Genomic DNA, 19,448 nt, shown 5'->3' with positions numbered 1-19,448 from the left:
TAGATTTATTTCAAAAATGTGAATAGCAATTAAATTTTGTTTAAACTATTTCAGGTTACTATTAACTGTAGTCCAAATATGTTATTATTCAAATACTTAAGCCAGAGTTCAGTAATTTTACGCATTTAGTGGACTTCACATATCTTTGACTACTCTGAGCTTTTTTAATACATTTCTCTTAATTATTGTTTTGTTTTAAGATGACAATAACATACTTACATGCCAAAGTGCAATAAATTTGATAATACTGGTCCATTAATAAGGGCTGAGGCAGTTCAGCCAGGAAACCCTTTAGTACAGAAGCACAATCATGTACAGAAAATCTACCCTCATCAAGGCACAAATTTGAGCCTGTGATGAGCAATTGACGGAGCTCCTGTTGGCGTGTTAGAGAGCCCGTGCGCCGGAATATGCCTTCTTGCGTCACATCTGCAATATTTTTGTATAAAATTATATAACTCAGATATCTGCAATCATTAAAAGGAATGCTGTACAATAAAATCATAACCATAACAATTCTGAATGATAGTATCAGTTTTTGACATTCACCAAGATAAAATAAACACTCTTGAAGACTTAAAGACCCTGATTAACATCTGTTGTGCTTAAACATTTTTGAGAAACTAGATAGATATAAAATAGAGCTCTGCACTGAGAGTTGAATGAGCGTATGTTCAATCTTAAGCTGAAAGAGAGAAGATAATGTAAAATTCAGCTATGAAGCGAATGAAACTCCTGTGGACCTTATGTGTATTGATGAGCACAGAATACTCAACTCTGAGAAAGACCATGTCTTAAGCAGAGGAAATCAAAATAGTTCAAGCTAGGAGAACCCTCCAGTTTTTTAACAGTTTTCCTTGGCCCGAAATTATAATTGTTGGTGATTACAATAGAACAATTCATGGTTGCAGTAACAATAAGATAAAATATCTATTTTACTTTTCATACATTCATAGTCCAATGAAAATATGATAAACTTGTTGATATCACAGAATCCTATATGAATATACTTTGAGCAATTTCTCAGAGACAATATAAATATGAATGACAATATGAATAATAATATCAAACATATACCATAATATCATCGAGTATATAACTAGAAATAGAGACGAAATGTCATTTAATTTGTTGAAAACTATTCTGCCAAATCATTACTGTGACAACTACGCTCCGATTGGCCAACCCAAATTCGAAACAATTGACAGGTGTCATCAATTGTTTCACTTCAAATCAACCAGTTTAACTTAAGCTTTGCTGTAATGGGTAAAAATTGCAAAATTACATATTTAAGTAACAATGAAATGTGATTCTATTTATTTTATAATTAGATGTTTTGCTGTATTTCCCACACCACTGAATGGAACAGCACCAATTGTTAGAGATATTATCTTTATTACAATAAATACAGAACATTTTTGAATATATGGAGACATACACATGGGTCAGTTGTTGGTGCTGTAATATTTCAGTCTTCTAATTTCGACCCCTCACACGTAAAGCATCGTATGTCAAAATTGCCAAGTTTACAGGGGAGCATTTAAAAGTTCTGAATTCACTGAAATGGACATAACATGTGAATTTAGCATTTCTCAGTTTTATTCGACAAAGTTCATTACTCACATAGAGTGTTATAAAATCCTAGATATCGGTTAGATGATCTATTAGATGACCACTCTTTCAGTAAATTCAGAACTTTAAAACGCTCCCCTGTAAAATTGGCAATTTCGACATACAATACTTTACGTAGGAGGGGTCAATTTGTGATTTCAGCACAAACAAGAGTTGACATTCAAAAGTGATATAAGGCCCATTTGCCTGATGAGTTGCCAGGGATGGATGGCCCTTATTTCATCTCTATTTCTGGTTGTACACTCATTACTTAATATAAACAAAGTATTAACATGTTTAATAAGTATGAAGAAGAAAGTAATTTTACTGTTTATTATTACATCATCTTTTCATCTGAAAGACATCCTTACTGGACAAATTTTTAGGTAATTATGCACTTGAACCATTAAAATCCAGTACCATCCTCAATGGAAGCTTATTTAATTTCTTTACTTAAACTTTGACTTGTTTTTTTAGTTGCTGGCTTTTTTGGAGAATTCTGCCAGAGTGACTTTTTTGTTGGTTTTAAAAAATTATGTTTAAATACTTCACACTACCTGTAGATATATGATATTCAATATACGTACTGTCAGACTTTGATAAGAAATCTATCACTTCGTTAAGCCTTAACATTCCCTCTTCAGTTATAGTATTCCCTTCAGCGTTGTTCTTACTATTGCAAGCACTGTTTTGACTAGAATTTGAACTGGAATTCTTCGTCTTCTTGTTGAAATTCCACCTAAACTGCTTTGGCTTATCTGTTGAACTATCAACACTGAAAATATATAAGTTTCTGGAGTCAAAATATTCGTTGACAAAAAAAATCAACGTACTTTTATGAACCTTTTTTCTACTTACTCGTCGGTATTAATATCCACAACAAAGGATAAATGCATGCGCACTAAAGTAAAAAACTGATCTACATTCTCTTTTCTAAGTCTATCTATCAGTAATAACTCCGGAGAACTCATTTTTAGCAGCCAATACAAGGCGAACAAAAACAATACAAATCCAAAGTTCAGAGCACTATACGGGTTCACATATTTTATCAAATTAAAGTCCTTTTCGTATGTAATATGTTACGAATATTTCACATCACTGAATGTATTACAATATTATTTTAAATTAATTTAATGAAAAAATGCGATTGCATTGTTTTCAAACGTCATTTGTCAACGGCCAATTTCTCATTCTATACTATTAAAAAGTTGACCACTTGATGACAAATCGATCGATTGTACTGTAATTTGTAAACTATACCTTAATGCATTCACATCATATTCCCATGGATTTTTTATTTGTTCATTCAAGGCTTACATAAAACAGGGATATCAATGTGCAATTTTACCTCAGAGGATGGAAAAAAAAAAATTACGTAACAAGACAGCACTTCCACACGAATTTTTTTTAAGCGTGTGAAACGGCGGATTTTTGAAGTTTTCAAAGTATACTTTTTACAAAGGCTATTTTTATTTTAAGTGCAATTATGAAGAAAAAAAGAAATAGTTATGAAGAAAATTAGAACTGTATTCCTTATTTTAAATCAAATTACAAAGGGGTTTATCATGAAAATTCAACTAATTACGAATACAAATTTTTTGTTCAAAGCGATAATAATATGAACGATTAAAAGTGAAAACATAATATATTAAAACTACAATGCAAACTAGAATGGAAAATATTACTGAGGATGAAGACATGGCTGAAAGCACTTATATCCCAGCCAAAACTATTTAATAATAATAAATTATAATATGCGTCGAACACACCACTCACACCAGTAAGACAAGTGACACCAACACCAAAGTTTCAATGGAACGCGCTATAACCTAAAAACTGCTAACAACAAAGCTTTATTTTTATTGGAAAACTCATTTATTATATAGTTTTCGTTTAAAGAATCCAGATAAAGAACAATGGGTGACGGTAAGTTTTTTAATATGAGTAATTAGGTAAATACAATTCGCTTTGTTTCGTGTAATTGTTATCTTTTAAAATAAATGTTACTTTGCAGAGGATGTGATTCGCAGAAGACTGCTGATTGATGGAGACGGAACAGGTGACGACCGGCGCCTTAACGTATTGCTGAAAACATTGATAAAATGGTGCAACAGTGCCGACGAAAAACCTGAAGAAAGGTTAGATTTTTCCATATTATTTCTGAATCATTCTCATTTGCTGCGTTGTCAATATTTTAAAACCATAAATAATTGAAAAGAGACGCCTATACTTAATTAATCGTATTTTGAACAGTTTTTCCCTAAAATTGAATGTAAGTTATTAAAAAAAGAACACTATTTCATATAATTAAACCACTAAGGGATAGCTAGTATTATTATTTTAAAATGGCTATACTCAAACACTTTTTTTTTTTCAGCAAATCGACACATGATCGCATGCTAGCTCAGCTTGCACAATGCGAATTCGCTGTCACAAAATCACAACTAGCATCCGAAATGATGTCTGCAGAGCTAAATAGTTATGAAGCATTATCCAAGGTACTTGAAAAAGGCATAGAGGTTGCTAAAGATAACATTGATAAGAGCAAAGCAGATTTAGCTCAAGCAAAGACCGTCCGTAAAAACCGCACTGAATATGATGTACTGGCAAAGGTAATAAGTGAACAGCCAGACAGAAAGGAGACTTTAGAACGTCTTGCCACTTTGAAAACGGAATTGAACAGTTTAGAAACAACGAAGCAGCAACTTGAAAGTCGCTTAGCGTTAAGAAAAAAACAGTTCCATGTATTAGTTACTTCAATTCATCAGTTACAGGCATTATTGGACGAGCCAGATGATATGGAGTCTATTTCAGATGATATAGAGATGAAAGAAGTGGCGAATGAGTCTAAGGTCTTATAATTGGTCCATTAACAATCATGTAAATAGTAGTGATAAATTCATTAAGATAGGATGTTTTTTAAATGTAAAATGCTATTAATAAAGTGCATTGCACCCCATAAAGGGAAAAGAGGACAACACAATATAACAAGTGTCCAACAGTTTAGTGAGGTAATTGGTGGTGCCTCACTTCACAACAATGTACTGTATTTTCACAAAATTATTTATGTTAAAATGGCATAAATAAAGTGAAATGTATTAGAATTTAGTATTTTTATAACAATAAAATATTTTCTTTATGAAGTACTAATTATTGACTTGTCATTAAGTATAATATAGGTAATATTATAAATGATAAAATTATTTTTATATTTTGTTAATTTTGTTAGTACCCTATTAAGGTAGTGGAACTGATGATGGACAGTGCACCAATCATGAACATTTTTTAACTATTTGGACTCCATTCCGCCAAAAATTTTTTTTTCAATTTCAAAATATTTTATAATTTTTGATCGAGATGGAATGGAAGACGTCAGTTCAATTTTGACAGCTGGCATCCATCTATAGTAGTCATTATCGCGGTGCGAAATAAGATGGTAATAACAAATTTAAAAAAAAATAGATTTATGTCAATCGACTGTTTGTAGTTGTGTACAGGGTGACAGGTTGAACGAGATATATAAGTTATGTGACTGTTACATAATGAAAGGCATTTAAATACGATTGTGGGTTTATGCATCACACGAGCGTTTTAATGCCTAATTATGTACAGCTATTTACACTGCTCTGTCTCGTTCAACCACATAATATTATAAGCTCTCTAAAATGTAATAAACAAAACAAACGAAATGGCGACAACTAAAAACTTTTACACGCATGTCGCGCTACCGCAGTTTTTTTTTAATTCGTAAACAAACTAGAGTCGGCCCCAACGATCATATCGTTCGATATCAAATATTGTGTGAAATTTGTCAAAATTTGTTTGCTATTAACATTTCATTTCGCATAAAACTTCATCTCGACTGATATTAGAATTCAGGTCCAATCAAATTGTTTTTCAGAGATGTTCGAAATTTGAATGTAATGGTAAAATTGAATTTGATGTTATTATTAAGCAATAATAACATTTTCACAGATAAGAAATTTGTTCTAACAAAACAGTTTATCTTTATGCTGGTCGTAATTTGCGGTTTTTGAACACATAAAGGGTTTTATTATATGTGTGTAGATAAAATATTTAAAGAAGCGTATGTGTAGCTGATACCCATTCCGAATATGTAAAAAAAACACTACATACCTATCTTATTTTTAAATATTTTTTTATAAAGAAAATGCCTCTAGAATTTTGTAATACTATGCTCTAAAGGTAATAAATACGCTGCGCAAGATCGAACTTACCGCGCGGTCTCTGCGCACGCTTTGAATGAAGGGAAAATTAATAGTACTCTTTTGACAAGCGGGAGTTCAATTTCCTACCGCTCAACTGTTCTGTAACCCAAATAAAGAGTTAAAGTGTTTTATTTTTTTCCATCCTATTTTTTTCCAAGGTAAAATGGCACGAAATTTGTTTTTCTTATGTGTAAGGGCGATCATTTTTACATATTCGGATTAGATGTCAAGTAACTCGTTTGCCGCTTTAAATATTTGTCTCGTTCAACCTGTCACTCTGTATATATCGACTTCGCGCATGCAATCCGTCTAGTAGCAGCATTAGGATACCTGCAAATTAGACACTTGTAGAGCGTTGCAATGGTGTCACTATGGCGCTGCAGCTGTGAGCGCTATTACTAATTTTCAAACAATATTTAGAAGCGCAGCTGCAGCGCCACTGTCGTTCCTTTTTTCCGTCCTCTAAGCAATAAGTGAACTAAAAAGGATAGATGTACAATTTATTGCGATCATGCATTAGCCGTCAACCTTGTGTATTTATAACAAAGTCATCTTTGGTGCATTTACATTACAACGGAATGTAGCGAGTCAAGTCAAATCACCGATCACGGTTTACCTCATAGAACTTGCATGGTAAATACTGCAAGACGTTACGATCATTACATTTTAATGTCCAATAAATTCGATTTGTAGATTCGCATTTTCTTTCTTGACAAACAAACTACATCTAACTGAAATGGCCAAAAAATTCAAAGGTTAGCAACCTTCAAATGACTCTACAACCAATTTAGAATACAATAAAGTGCTTTCAATACGGTCACGTATGTCAATTAGGGGAATGTTCTAGACGAAATGTAGCTATTTAACAAACCTCTTTGCCAAGTCAATAAAACGCCTTCAGCTGTTAATGAATCCACCTGCTGAGTGTTTTGTACTTAGGAGTGAAAAAGTTTTAAGTCTTGTTTCCTTAACATTATTGTTATAAACAATAAACCCAGAACAACAGAACGCTTACATTTTTTCTTAATAGTACCTAGAGCATTTTGTAAAAATTTTGTCAGTCAATGTATTACTTGTGTATTAGGTACGAGTAACAATTAATTAATCTGGGGCCTTACCATGAACTCTTATTACGATTCAGTTTACGACCTAAAAAGAAATCGCAGTGAGACAGCGCTACATGAAATGTATATCACCATCCCGCTTTTTTGTCATTACGAACCTATACTGAACTGTAATAAGAGTTCATGGCACAGACCACATAAATCTTCTGTGGTCCATGGTAAGGCCCCCGTTGTATTTTTAATAGCTACCTATTATTTATGTCTCACTCACACGAGAATGTTTGTTTTGCAAAAAAATTGTCGGAGCTTCTGCCTACCACTAACTCTAACCGTTAATACCTATGGTATTAATAGAAATATCGAGAAATCAACATCAGACTATTTATTGTTTAGTAATAAATAAAATAAAAAGATATTTTATTTCTCCACGAAATATAGAAATCATACAAATTGAAAATTATAATAGAAAAATACGATTGAGTAATGCGGACAAAAAGGTTAAAGGTTAAAGATTTTCAGTCTTCAACTGTAACTGTACTAGATACGGAGTATGCACCAACTATATCTACCTTAAGTTATATTAAATTGTAGGTAATTTGTGTTTATTTATCCTAAAATTTAAAATTTTGTGCTCAATTTCTGTACATGTAGGAGCCAGAATATAATGTTCCTGTGAATTAAGTAATGTAATATAAATGTGAAAGTGAGTATTTGAGGTCTAGCAGCGTTTTCTCACCTAGGGTCCATGAACCCCTGGTGGTTGCACAATACCTACGTTTGTGAGAGACTATGTCATTATATCCACTTGTCCACCTAGTTGTAGACCCAACAAACTACTTTTGGACAACCGTCCAGTATTCTTAAAATGCTGGACTAAATATAATGCATTCTTCACGCCTAAGCGTAAAAGGCATACTTATGCCTTTTCATATGACTATTTCGTATATGTAAAACGTATTTTTCTACGCTGTTCTCGTATTGAAAAATAGCGATAACTTTGAATCCAATATTTTCATAATAATAAACGAAAATCATAATAAATATACACTCGTTTACGTGATCACAGGAAAAATATTGCATGTGTCTGAATCACTTAATATACTTATATTATGTACGTTTTGATGTACCCACACGGGACCTTCGGAGGTTACAACAAATACAGTGCTCAAAAGGACTTTAATAATTATTATTTTTTGTTATTAAAAGATCCTCGAAATGTTTGATTCATAAAGTAATAACAATAATAACATAGATAATAATAATAATAACATAAATAACTCAACATAGCCCCGTGGTCTGTGATAGCCCCGCACTAAGGAAACCCTGTATCGCGGGTGCCATAGACACACACATAGAAACCATAAATTACACCCAAACACACGAGAGAAATAAATGTAGGCCATACAAATATTTCTCCCAGCCCAGGAATCAAACCTGAGACCTCTACGTGGCAGTCCGTTGGATATATACAGGGTGTCCCAAAACTCAACGAAAACCTGGGAACAGAATGTTGCCTAGTTTGTAACAACCCAGAAAAAAATGTTTAAAAAAATCGTGTTTTTTTGTGATATAAGATTTTAATGAAAAATGTTGAAAATGTACCTGTACACCATTTTTAAGTACTACAATTCTAGTTTTTATAACGGTAACCTAAATAGCCCAGCTAATAACACAATGCCAAAGAAAACCCGAATAGCTAAAGTCCCAGCAGATTTTTTTTTTCAAGATAACTTTGACACCCCATACTGTAAAAAATGTACCTAGACTACCATATAAAACCTTCTACGTCATGCTTCTTGGAAAAAATAATTTTGGTTTTTCTAAAAAGAGGCCAATTTGAAAAGGTTACCTTTCTAAGTGGAAATGGCTTTCAGTGCCTCTAAGGTTGATTTAGGTTTCATATCCATGTAGTCGGAGTTAGAATGACTTGAAAAATGGTAAGCATGATTGATTAAGGCATACAGTCTCAAAATTCCACATTTCTCGACTTATATTGGAATTTAAATAAAAGTAATGAATAATATCGAGTTCTTAGGTTTTCGCGATTGTTACAAATAGGAAATGAAACTATTTTTCTGGATTTAAATCGCGTATATTTGTTTTTTCAAACAAACCGATGTTTCGGGTCCTTTACAGGTCCCATGGTCACGGTTGACTGAGGTGGTACAGTCTTCTACCAGTTATGTCTAATATTAATGCAAACCACCCTATTTTTTCACTATAGTTACAATAGTTATTAATTAAATACCTTATTTTTAATTTTACAAAGAAAACATTCCTCTACATTAAATTTTGCAAATTATTTTATTGAACGAATTTTTATTAAGTTCAATTTATTATTAATTAATAATAGAAATTAGAATAAACTAAAACATATTAATTAGTACTCAAGTCTTATGTCTGTTTGGGATTTTTCATCAGAGGAAATACTGGATCCCAAACTGGTGGTACGGAGAAACCATCTTCCCTGTTGAAATTAGGATGTTTTTTTAATTTCAATGGCCTCTCGCAGCATCCTGGGTAGATAACGGACTTCTTTTGCAAGGACCTGGGGTTTGTCAAACTTCATTGAATGTGTAGGTTTATCCATGACATGCTCGCAGACTGCAGACTTGTTTTCCGCGACGATGTTTGACATCAGCTATGTATGTTCTTTGACGCGGGTACAAATACTTCGCTTCGTTTGTCCAATATAAGAGAGACCGCACTCACAGTCAAGCTTGTAAACTCCTGCATCCTGTAAGGGGATGTTACATTTGACGGATCTCAGGAACTGAGAAATCTTCCTCGGGGACTTGAAATAGGTCTTGATAGATGCATGTCTGAGGACTCTTCCGATCTTGCCTGTAACACACCTCACACGTTAGGTAAAATGGCAGGTCTTCGCTCGACGGTAGCTAACTGGCTAGGATGGTGATGGGAATTACCATTGAGGTACCTACCTGTATGGGTTTTTGTTTCGAAATACAGTACGGCCTAAGGTGTTATTAGGATTCCTTTTAATTCTAAGAAAGCTAAAGTACCACAATTCTCTTGTTCCATAGCAAATTGGATCTTAGTACTAAAAGAATTAAGATGGTCCAAGAAAGAAGGTATGCTATCTTTAGGTAATATTGTGAAAGTATCATCAACGTACCGTTTGAAAATCATCGGCAGTAACGAGTAAATTGTTATAATTTTATTACAGACTTACAACAAATGCTCAAACTGTTTTCCAGTGGCATCAATACATGCACGGCAACGCCTTAAAAATGATCTTTTCACCAATCGTGCATATCGCCGTAAATTTATCTGTTATACAGCTTCCGTGATTCTTCGTCGTAATTCGGCAACGTTTGATATCGGTTTTGCATAAACTTTTTCTTTCAGACAATTCCAGTAAAAAAGTCTAGGGGGTTCAAATCTGGAGACGCTACGCCAACTAAGCTACGGAACGAACCAGCGGACCTCACGAATTTGTCTACGTGCTTGTGTGGTTTTCAAAAACTTTTTAGCCACAGCGCCATATAATCTATGAAAGTATTTCGTCACCCAGTTAGGTGCCTTTACAGCTACAAGCTCTGGCTAGACATGTCGCTATTAACTGTAATTAACGCTATTAACTGTTTCACGACCATGATATTAAATTTTTTTTGTGAAATTACTCCACTAGTTTGTTACAATAATTATTAATGCAAAAATCGAACCCTTAAAAAAATCCTTCGATCCAGCCGGATTAGAACCGATAGACGTATCCTAGCAAACCAATGCACAAGTGGAGTCATTTCACAAAAAAAATTGAATATCATGATGGTGAAACATTCTGACAAACAATAAAATTTCAATTTAAGATATTTAAAAAAAAATAGAGACTTGAATAGCGCGTAATAGCAATCCATAGTGTTTTCTATAAATAGCATCAGTAAATGTCCATGTCTAACAACTCACAATAAATTAATCGAAAAAACCATTACAAACCAAACCAACCAACCAAAAGACTTGTTCACCTGACAGTACTTTGTCGGAAAAACTAAACTTTTAACGCGCAAGTCAATGCCGCCAACGACTTCACATTTACGAAACTGGCGGCTCTTGCCATTTGTCGGTCATAGCGCGAGGCGGCCGCACGCTCCTTCCTCTCAACCCACTCAAAAACACGTACACATTGCGCATTTTCAATTACAATGCCTACCTGGTGGGACTACTTACACTTCAATCGACAATATCAAAACAAACGCAACCTTGAAGAAGGCCTATTCCAAATTGCATCGCAAACCTGTAACATTCTTGTCAAAGTGAACAATACTAACAACATAAACTTGACAAGAAATAATCGGAACGATGAATACGGCTGCGCTGGGCCACCTAAAGGGAAAAACTCTATGCAGATTTGCATCCCGAAATTTAGGAAAGAATCCATCACTTCTGGATGCAACCCTGGACTCTCTGTAAGTATTTACTTTTATTATTTTATAATAGTAATTTGTTTTATATGCAAATATTTTCATTTACAAAATTAAAATATGATTTTATATTATATTATTTCGCTGACACTTCCGTCACCACCGGAAAAACTGTTACAAATATCTAAATGCCCCGAGAATTTTTTTAGTACTCAGTTAAAGTAATATTTTTAAGAACATTTTTTATTTTATGCGTAACTTTTTTCTTAAAATTTTATTCATACTACACAAAAACAAAACTATGGAAAAAATAGTATAACTTTTCTGAGGCTCCGTAAAGGGTCGTACTGAGGTATATAATTTACGAGGAAAGTGTCCTTAGTTTCGTGTAAAAGACAGACGCGCAAGGCAAATGCATCGGACGCATTGCCCGTCAATACTTAAATGACAACAGTGCGAATTATGCATTCAACCAGTATATACATCTCTGTGGTGAAATTACAATATTAATTGCTACAAGCTGATTCCTCAAGAGATTTATGTACGTACATTTTCACTTTTATTATTTTAGAACTAGTGGAAAAACTGAAAGAGCAAAACCCTTTGCCCAACGATTTATCTTATAAAATGTTGCCTTTACCACCAAGATTTATTTTTCATCATAGACTAAATAGTACGACTGAACGTGTATTTCTTTTTATCTGCATTCGAAAGTAGAATTGAGTGTTAAAAAAATTAAGTCAAAGAAATAATATTACCTCGAGAAAACCACACAACTGTTATAAGTTAATGGCTCGATTTTCAAATTGCAAAGGATTTCAATGTGATTTCAAAAAGTTGCAATGAACCCTTCTCGGAATATATTAACTCTTATAAAAAGCCAGGATACTGACTACTAATCTGGGAACAACATTTATTATTTTATTTTCTATATCAAACATGCATTGAAGTATATAATGTTAGAACTTTTCAAAATCTCTCTATTGAGATTAACGTCATTTCAAGGTAGTTTCAAAAGCGAATTATCTTTTTTAATATAATTTTTACAAATATGACATATTGAAACGGATCGTTTATTTCGATTGTTGGGACAATATTGATTTTTATAAAGAAACTTGACTAGCAGACATTAGGCCGTGGCGCGACCTTGCCCTAATTCAATCATTACTGTTTTGAACCAAATATGAGATATGTTGTGAACTGTTGTGTATAAGTTTTTTCAAATTTTAGCAAAGATCTTTAATTCATCTTACGTCACGACATATTTCGTCACCGTTTGGGTAAAAGTCAAATGCAGTCAAGGGTCGTATTTGGTTTTTGCCTTTGCCACAAAGCAAAATTACAAAAAAAAATCTTTGAGAACATTTATTGTAATTGTAAAATATTTGTAATGCATTTTAAATTTACTAAAATGGATTGTTAATTCCGCAAATATTTATTGATTTCTATTAATGTTTTGTATACTAAAAATGAATTGTGCAGGAAAATTCACTACGTAATTATGCATACTTGCAGAAAGCTGCATATAATGTGGGACATGAGTTGTGTATTACGTGAGAATCTAGGACACTTTTTGTTTGGAGCCTCACAAGTCTTCAATGATTTAAAAAACATTTTTCGACGTTTAAAGATCACCTTCATTTCTTTACAAATTGCAGCGATTTTTAGTAAAACCTACAGGTGGTTAATTAATTAAAATGTTAAAAATTTAATTGCAAGAGCGGTTACACAGTCACGGCAACTTTTAGCGGCGATACAAAATCGCGATTTCATCAAAACACTTGGGATTTATAACCGCTTAGGTACACCGATGACAACGCTTATGTTGAACCATTTAAAAGATGCATCGTTTTGTATCGCGATTGTTTCTGTACATAAGTCGTGTGCGTAAGAGTAAACGATTAGCGACTGCATCGCGACAAAATCGCTGCAGATGCGCTGCTAAAAGTCGACGTGTGAAGGCGCAACAACGTCACACGAGACTTTTCCAGCTGGTTAATCACAGGTTATGTTCAATAAAACGATTCACTAAATAAAAAAAATATATCGCTGTTTAATTGCCATGAATAAAACACAGATACAAAGAAACACGCAGATCAAGAAATACAAAAAACAACATACACACACACTCCATTAAACGACAATACAAAACATACAAAACACTTCCTTCAGAGAGCTTTCTGAGCTACGCTTCTTTTATCAAGTTTTTTCCCCGTTAGTAAATATGATTTTTAGTACAAACTTTAAGTGAAAGCTTACGCAATACATTCAAAGTATGTCAAATAGTAAGACGTTATGGCCAAAATTTGAATAGCAACAACAATATAAAACAAGGGTTCCCCGTCTAAGTAATCCGACTTACATGTATTAAAGCGATTTAATGAATAAAAACTCTTTATTTTCGCAGTCTTCTATTGTCATGAATAACATACAAAAAATAAAGAACCACACAAAAAAAAACTATGCAAGAACGACATTTTAAATTGTTTATTAATAATAATAACACACGCACTCATAGCCCCGTAATAGGGAAACCCTGTATCGCCGGTGTCATGGACACACACAACGACAACCACAAATTACACCCAAAATCACAAAAGAAATAAATGTAAGCCATACAAATATTTTTCCCGGCCCGGGAATCGAACCAGGAGCCTCTGCGTGCCAGACAAGCATGGCATCACAAGTGTAGCGATGCAATTCGCGAGTTTGTGCGACTGCACACGCTTGCATCGCTGCTTAAAATCGCGCTCGTGTAACGGTTCTAATTTTACATATAGTTCGTAAGCTATAATGATAGACTCGCGAGTATAATGATTCTTTCTTGTTAGAAGTTTGCAATTTTATGTTATCATTTTACGATCACGAGCACATTAGGCAAAAGCTATTATGAAAATTACTAAAACCATAAAGATACTAATGCTAAAATGTACTTAGATACCAAATCGAATGACTTGACCTTTCCCGTTTTATAGTGGCACAAACACACATCGAGCCAGACAGAGAAAATAAAGTTTTGCTACGTTATAAAGCTACGAGCGTAGTGTAATGCTACGGTGATAGATCGTAGCGCTTAACACTGCTACGAGCATTAATTATCTACCAGAACTTTTGAAGATTTAAAAATTTAGTTAATTTCAGATTTCTTCTCATAATATATTTTTTTCTGAATGTTGGATGACATATCTATGTCCAGTAGCAGCAGAGCTCCTTGTAAAAGGGTTCGTCCGGGAAAGTACTGCCGCCTTACCTATTTCTGCCGCCAAGCAGTAATGTGCACATTACTGCGTTTGAGTTTTGAAGTATTTTTTTTTATAATGTTAACTGACAGGATGGATAAGTAGTGCGTGATAAGCGACACGCCTGTCCATAACCGTTGGAGTGCCATTCAGTGCAGAGCTTTAAATCACAAAGATCTTAGGGGCATTGCCACTGCGCCCGACACTCTGAGACGTAAGTTGACAAGTCCCATGTGCCTGTAATTTCACCAGCACCCTTACCCTTCGAAACTTTAGTAGTGTAAGGACGCCGGTGAAGTTACAGGTATGTACATGGGACTTGTCAAGTTACGTCTCTGAGTGATAGGCGCAGTGGCAGGGCCCCACAGATCTTTGCGATTTAAAGTTCTGAGCGGCACTGCAACTTTTATGGACAGACGTGTCGCTTACCACCAGGCGCGTGACTTGCTCGTCCCGTCACGAATATCGTCGCTTTACGTTACGACGACGGCAGCGCAAAGTTTCTACTAGGCTCTTTGACCTAAACTGTAATATCTGGGCCACGGAACTTCTTTATGCATGCACGTGAAGCTTGAATACCGCAAAATAGCATTACTAATTTAGCTGGCCGACTTTCACGACCCGATGGCTTGTGCCAATTGACCTTTATCTGTATTGCATTATTAACACTGAGCTAAAGTGTGCTTTAACGGAACTTCTGTTGTGGAATTCTGTTTATTTATGAATACGCCAGTACCGTCACATATAACATTACAAACACGTTAAAAATTATATTGTCTCTTGTTTGCTCGACAAATACGGACAAACATAAAAAGCCTACATGAACAGGCGTAAAGTACTTTAGACATTGTACAATGTAAGCTTTACAAAAATGTATAAATAATATTCAATATTGTAAAGACGGTACTTAATATTTAAAGTGACAAATACTCAATCACAATGCTATTGAAATTGTTGTTTTTGAGAGAGAAAAACAAAAACCATACTGGCCATAGTGATGAACTTTGTGCGTGATCAATGCTTGTTAAAATTGATATCATAGAAAGCAAGTATAGGGCCATACTCAACTAACCCGAAACTACGGCTATCGACTTACCTTGTCTTCACTCTTAGCATGGCTCTTCTAATTTCACGACTTTCCAAAAATTTTGTATGTTCCAATCTTTTATATGATAGTAGCATTCCAAGTGAGAGATTTCTGTTTAATGTAAAATAAACCTTTATTAATCATAAGTAGGTAAAAATCATGAGATGTCACGCAAATAGAAGATTTACTACGCATTTTGACAGAGAACTTTAATGTGGATGAACAAAATCCGTTGAGCTTAAGCTTAATTCTGTAAATAGATTTCTGCGCAACTAGTTAAGCTAACAAAATGAAACCTGTATTAGAAAAAGAGTTAAACAAAGGGTACAAAAATGAAATCATAATTGTTTTATTAAAAAGATCCCTATTGATAAAGTGGAATCTATTGACAGTGATATGTATTATAGGAAACCTGAAGCAAAATTGTACTAAACAGTTTGTTTGACGATGAAATTATAAGCAAATAGGTACAATTGAGACCTCAGAGCCGTGACACATGGCGACTTTTAGCAGCGATGTAGTCGCTAATTGTCTACTTTTACACTTGCGCGCTATTTTAAGCGTTGCAAACGCGACATGCAAGCGCGCGACTGCATCGATACAAACGCGCGATTGCATCGCTACACTTGGGATTTATAGGCGATTGCATCGATCCAATCACGGGTTTGTATCGATGCAATCGCGGGTTTGTATCGATGCAATCGCGCGTTTCACAATCGCGCGTTTACATTGCTGCTAGTTGCCATGTGTAACCACTCTTAAATGTTGACATCTGTTTGGCATACCCTTGGCCTTATGGCAATGTTTGTATAAGTAACTACCTAGGCAATACATTCAAGGTTTAATTGAGAAACCTTATTAAGTCAACTTTAATTGAACAAGCTTCATTTACCGATTAATTTATCAATATTGCGATTGATTGTTTTATCCTACGCATATTATGCTATTATACAATGTTACTACTACGCGTATTATACGATGCCAAGCCCAATACAATGCAAATATTATATTACCCACACAAAAAAATATACGCGTATTATAACAAAACAAAATAAAATACAAAAAATTACAGAGATTTAAATCTAGTTATCGAGTTCTTAGGTTTTCGCGATTGTTACACATAGGAAATGAAACTATTTTTTCAAATTTAAATCGCGTATATTTGTCAGTCAACCGTGACCATGGGACCTGTAAAGGGCCCGAAACTTTGGTTTGTTTGAAAAACAAATACACACGATATAAATCCGGAAAATTAATTTCATTTCCTATTTAAATCTAGTTTACAACATAATACAGTACAATAGATTGTGTTAGCCTAGCCTACTATAACTAAACCCTCTCCTTATAATAATAATGTCCCAAAACACATCACGAATGGTCTCAAATCTGGAAATTCCCTGTACTTGGACCTTTCTTATTTCTCATTAATATTAATGATCTATCATTCTTTCTTGAGAACTTTTGCGAAATAGTATTGTTTGCTCACGACACAACCTCGATTTTTAAATCAGACGAACATGACATTAACTATTACACTATTAACTGATAATAACGATACCCTCTCAAAGGTAGTTTATTGGTTTAATGTTAACAATTTATTGCTCAATGCTAAGAAGACAAAGTGTGTTAAATTTAAATTACCTAATGCAAAATCGACTAAAGTTAGACCTTGTTAGTAATTCTGTCTTTTTAGGAGTGACCTTAGATAGTAAACTTCAATGGTTTCCACATGTATCTTCCTTAGCCAGCAGATTAAGCTGTGCTGCATACGCAGTCTGTGGAATACGTGAGCTTACCGATGTTGCTACTGCTAGACTAGTTTACTTTTGTTACTTCCATAGTATAATGTCCTACGGGATTCTCATGTTTGGTAAAGCGGCAGATATACAAACCATATTTATATTGTAAAAACGAGCGATTCGTTCTGTGTACCGTTTAGGGTCGTCGAGTTTCTCTAAGAGAAAAGTTTAAGGAGTCTGGTATCATGACTGTGGATACATCACAATACATTTACTCAAATATTTTGTATTAGGCCACTGAGGTAGCCACCATCGTTATAAAAGACAGGTGCGCAATCCGTGCTTAACAAAAATGCCCAATAATATTTCAGCTGGTGATCATACTCATGACGATAAATAATGTTCACCAGCATTATCAAGTCGTTATACGTCTCAGTGCTGGATTAAGACCATAAATCACCCGTGCCTCAATGCGGGTTGAGGACTTCATATGCAAGTTCCCATCCGTAGACCCATCGAGTATACATATAACCAGAAATAGAGACGAAATGTCATTTAATTTGTTTGAAGATTATTCTGCCAAACCATTACGGTGACAACTGCGCTCCCATTGGCCAGCCCGAATTCGAAATAATTGACGGGTGTCGTCAATTGTTTCACTTCAACCGACCAGTTTAATTTGAGCTTTGCTGTAATGGACAAAATTGAAAAATTACAAATTTAATTACCGATGAAATGTGATTCCGTTTGTTTTATAATTAGATGTTTTGCTGTTTTTCCCACACCGCCGAAAAGAAACAGCCCCCCAATGTTAAAAATATTATCTTCATTACAATCTTCATGACACAGGTCAGTTGTTGGCGCTATACTATTTCAACTTTCTAATTTGTGATTTCAGCGCAAAAGAGAGTTGATATTTAAAAGTGATATAAGACCCATTTGCCTGATGAGTTGTCAGGGATGGATGGCTTATTTCGTTTCTATTTCTGGTTATATACTCAATGTGTAGACCCCTTAAACTTGCTACAGAACCGGTACTTCCGGATACTACCGGTATAAAATTATACCCGTATTTTTAAGAAATTGTTTCACTTGCTTATTCGGTATTATATAGGTTTTCGTAATAAAAATGTAGTGGTAAATTATTCCGATATTAATTAAATTATTTAATAATAATAAATGTATTTTTCTTTCGACTGTTTTATATTCAATTATTGAATTGCAATTAAATAATCAACATAATTTTCGGCCACAGTTGAACATAGTAACGCCACGGGAACCGCTATAGAGTAACGTTTCTTTACTATTTACCTTAAATATATCGGTTTTCCATTGGTTCTGGTACTTTTTTGAAAGGGTACGATTTATTTCCCAGGAATTCAAAATTATTCTATTAGTTGAATGAACAGAATGTTAGCATGTTTGCCTCGTATGCATTCCATTATTATTCAACCGACTGCGACTAAACCTTTGTGAGTTGTTGTGCCAATGCCTGAAAAAATTCTGAAGTATTGGATCCTACTGCTAAGGAGAGGGTTAAGGCCATCTTTTGTAGAGCTAAAAGTACAGTTTTTTCTTTCACTAGCATTGTATCGCATGCCGGCTACAGGTAGTATGTTATAAACATACTATAGGTAGTTATGGTTGGTATCTTACCTACGAAATTTTGTTAGCTAGGATCAATTTGGGTCGACTTCCCAAGACGCTGTTTGCAATGCTATTACACGATGTAGGGTAAATGCGTTATCCTCCAACCTAGGGTGTTTAAGTACCCGAATCAGCTGTTTTTTGGCTCCTCATTGGACAGCTTTGCATGATCCGATGTATTGACCAGAGACACCAAAATATTAATATTTCCAATTATGTGCGCTTTCGCTGTATTCATTACATTTATTTGACAAGCTTTATTGAAATCGATTAACGGAAAGTGAGTGAAATCCAGTAAAGCGGGTTCAGCCCCTAGTTTGCCACCGTTGGTGGAAGAATATTTCTTCAAATTTGAATGAGATTACTACTGAGATACCATCTTTCCTACAAAAAAAAAAGAATACTTAATCGAAATCGGTGTACAAAATGTCGGAATAATCGCGTAACGTG

The 19,448-nt window shown here is 34.4% G+C and overlaps 3 protein-coding genes across 3 annotated transcripts in view; 2 read left to right on the top strand and 1 right to left on the bottom strand.

The window, feature by feature from the left end:
* Positions 1 to 2,787, bottom strand: part of LOC113229799 (rho GTPase-activating protein 19-like) — a 3,263-nt gene extending 476 nt beyond the window's left edge. The window contains exons 1-3 of the mRNA XM_026463480.1: positions 2,470 to 2,787; positions 2,199 to 2,386; positions 220 to 429 (exon numbers count right to left, since the gene is read on the bottom strand). Coding sequence (XP_026319265.1) covers positions 220 to 429; positions 2,199 to 2,386; positions 2,470 to 2,582 — 511 coding nt within the window. The 5' untranslated portion in view covers positions 2,583 to 2,787. The remainder of the gene's footprint in view (positions 1 to 219; positions 430 to 2,198; positions 2,387 to 2,469) is intronic.
* Positions 2,788 to 3,382: 595 nt separating this feature from the next.
* On the top strand, positions 3,383 to 4,615 carry LOC113229655 (THO complex subunit 7 homolog). Its single transcript, XM_026463326.1, has 3 exons — positions 3,383 to 3,537; positions 3,626 to 3,749; positions 3,989 to 4,615. Exons 1-3 carry the CDS (start codon positions 3,528 to 3,530, stop codon positions 4,470 to 4,472), a joined length of 618 nt encoding a protein of 205 aa, XP_026319111.1. The 5' UTR covers positions 3,383 to 3,527; the 3' UTR covers positions 4,473 to 4,615.
* Positions 4,616 to 11,067: 6,452 nt separating this feature from the next.
* The window catches only part of LOC113229478 (phospholipase D3-like), an 82,654-nt gene continuing 74,273 nt past the window's right edge, over positions 11,068 to 19,448 (top strand). Inside the window, exon 1 of the mRNA XM_026463076.1 lies at positions 11,068 to 11,331. Coding sequence (XP_026318861.1) covers positions 11,068 to 11,331 — 264 coding nt within the window. The remainder of the gene's footprint in view (positions 11,332 to 19,448) is intronic.

This window comes from Hyposmocoma kahamanoa, unplaced genomic scaffold (assembly GCF_003589595.1).
Source record: "Hyposmocoma kahamanoa isolate Upper Pololo Valley unplaced genomic scaffold, ASM358959v1 62, whole genome shotgun sequence".
Classification (NCBI taxonomy): domain Eukaryota; kingdom Metazoa; phylum Arthropoda; class Insecta; order Lepidoptera; family Cosmopterigidae; genus Hyposmocoma; species Hyposmocoma kahamanoa.
This window is presented reverse-complemented; position numbering and strand designations above follow the sequence as displayed.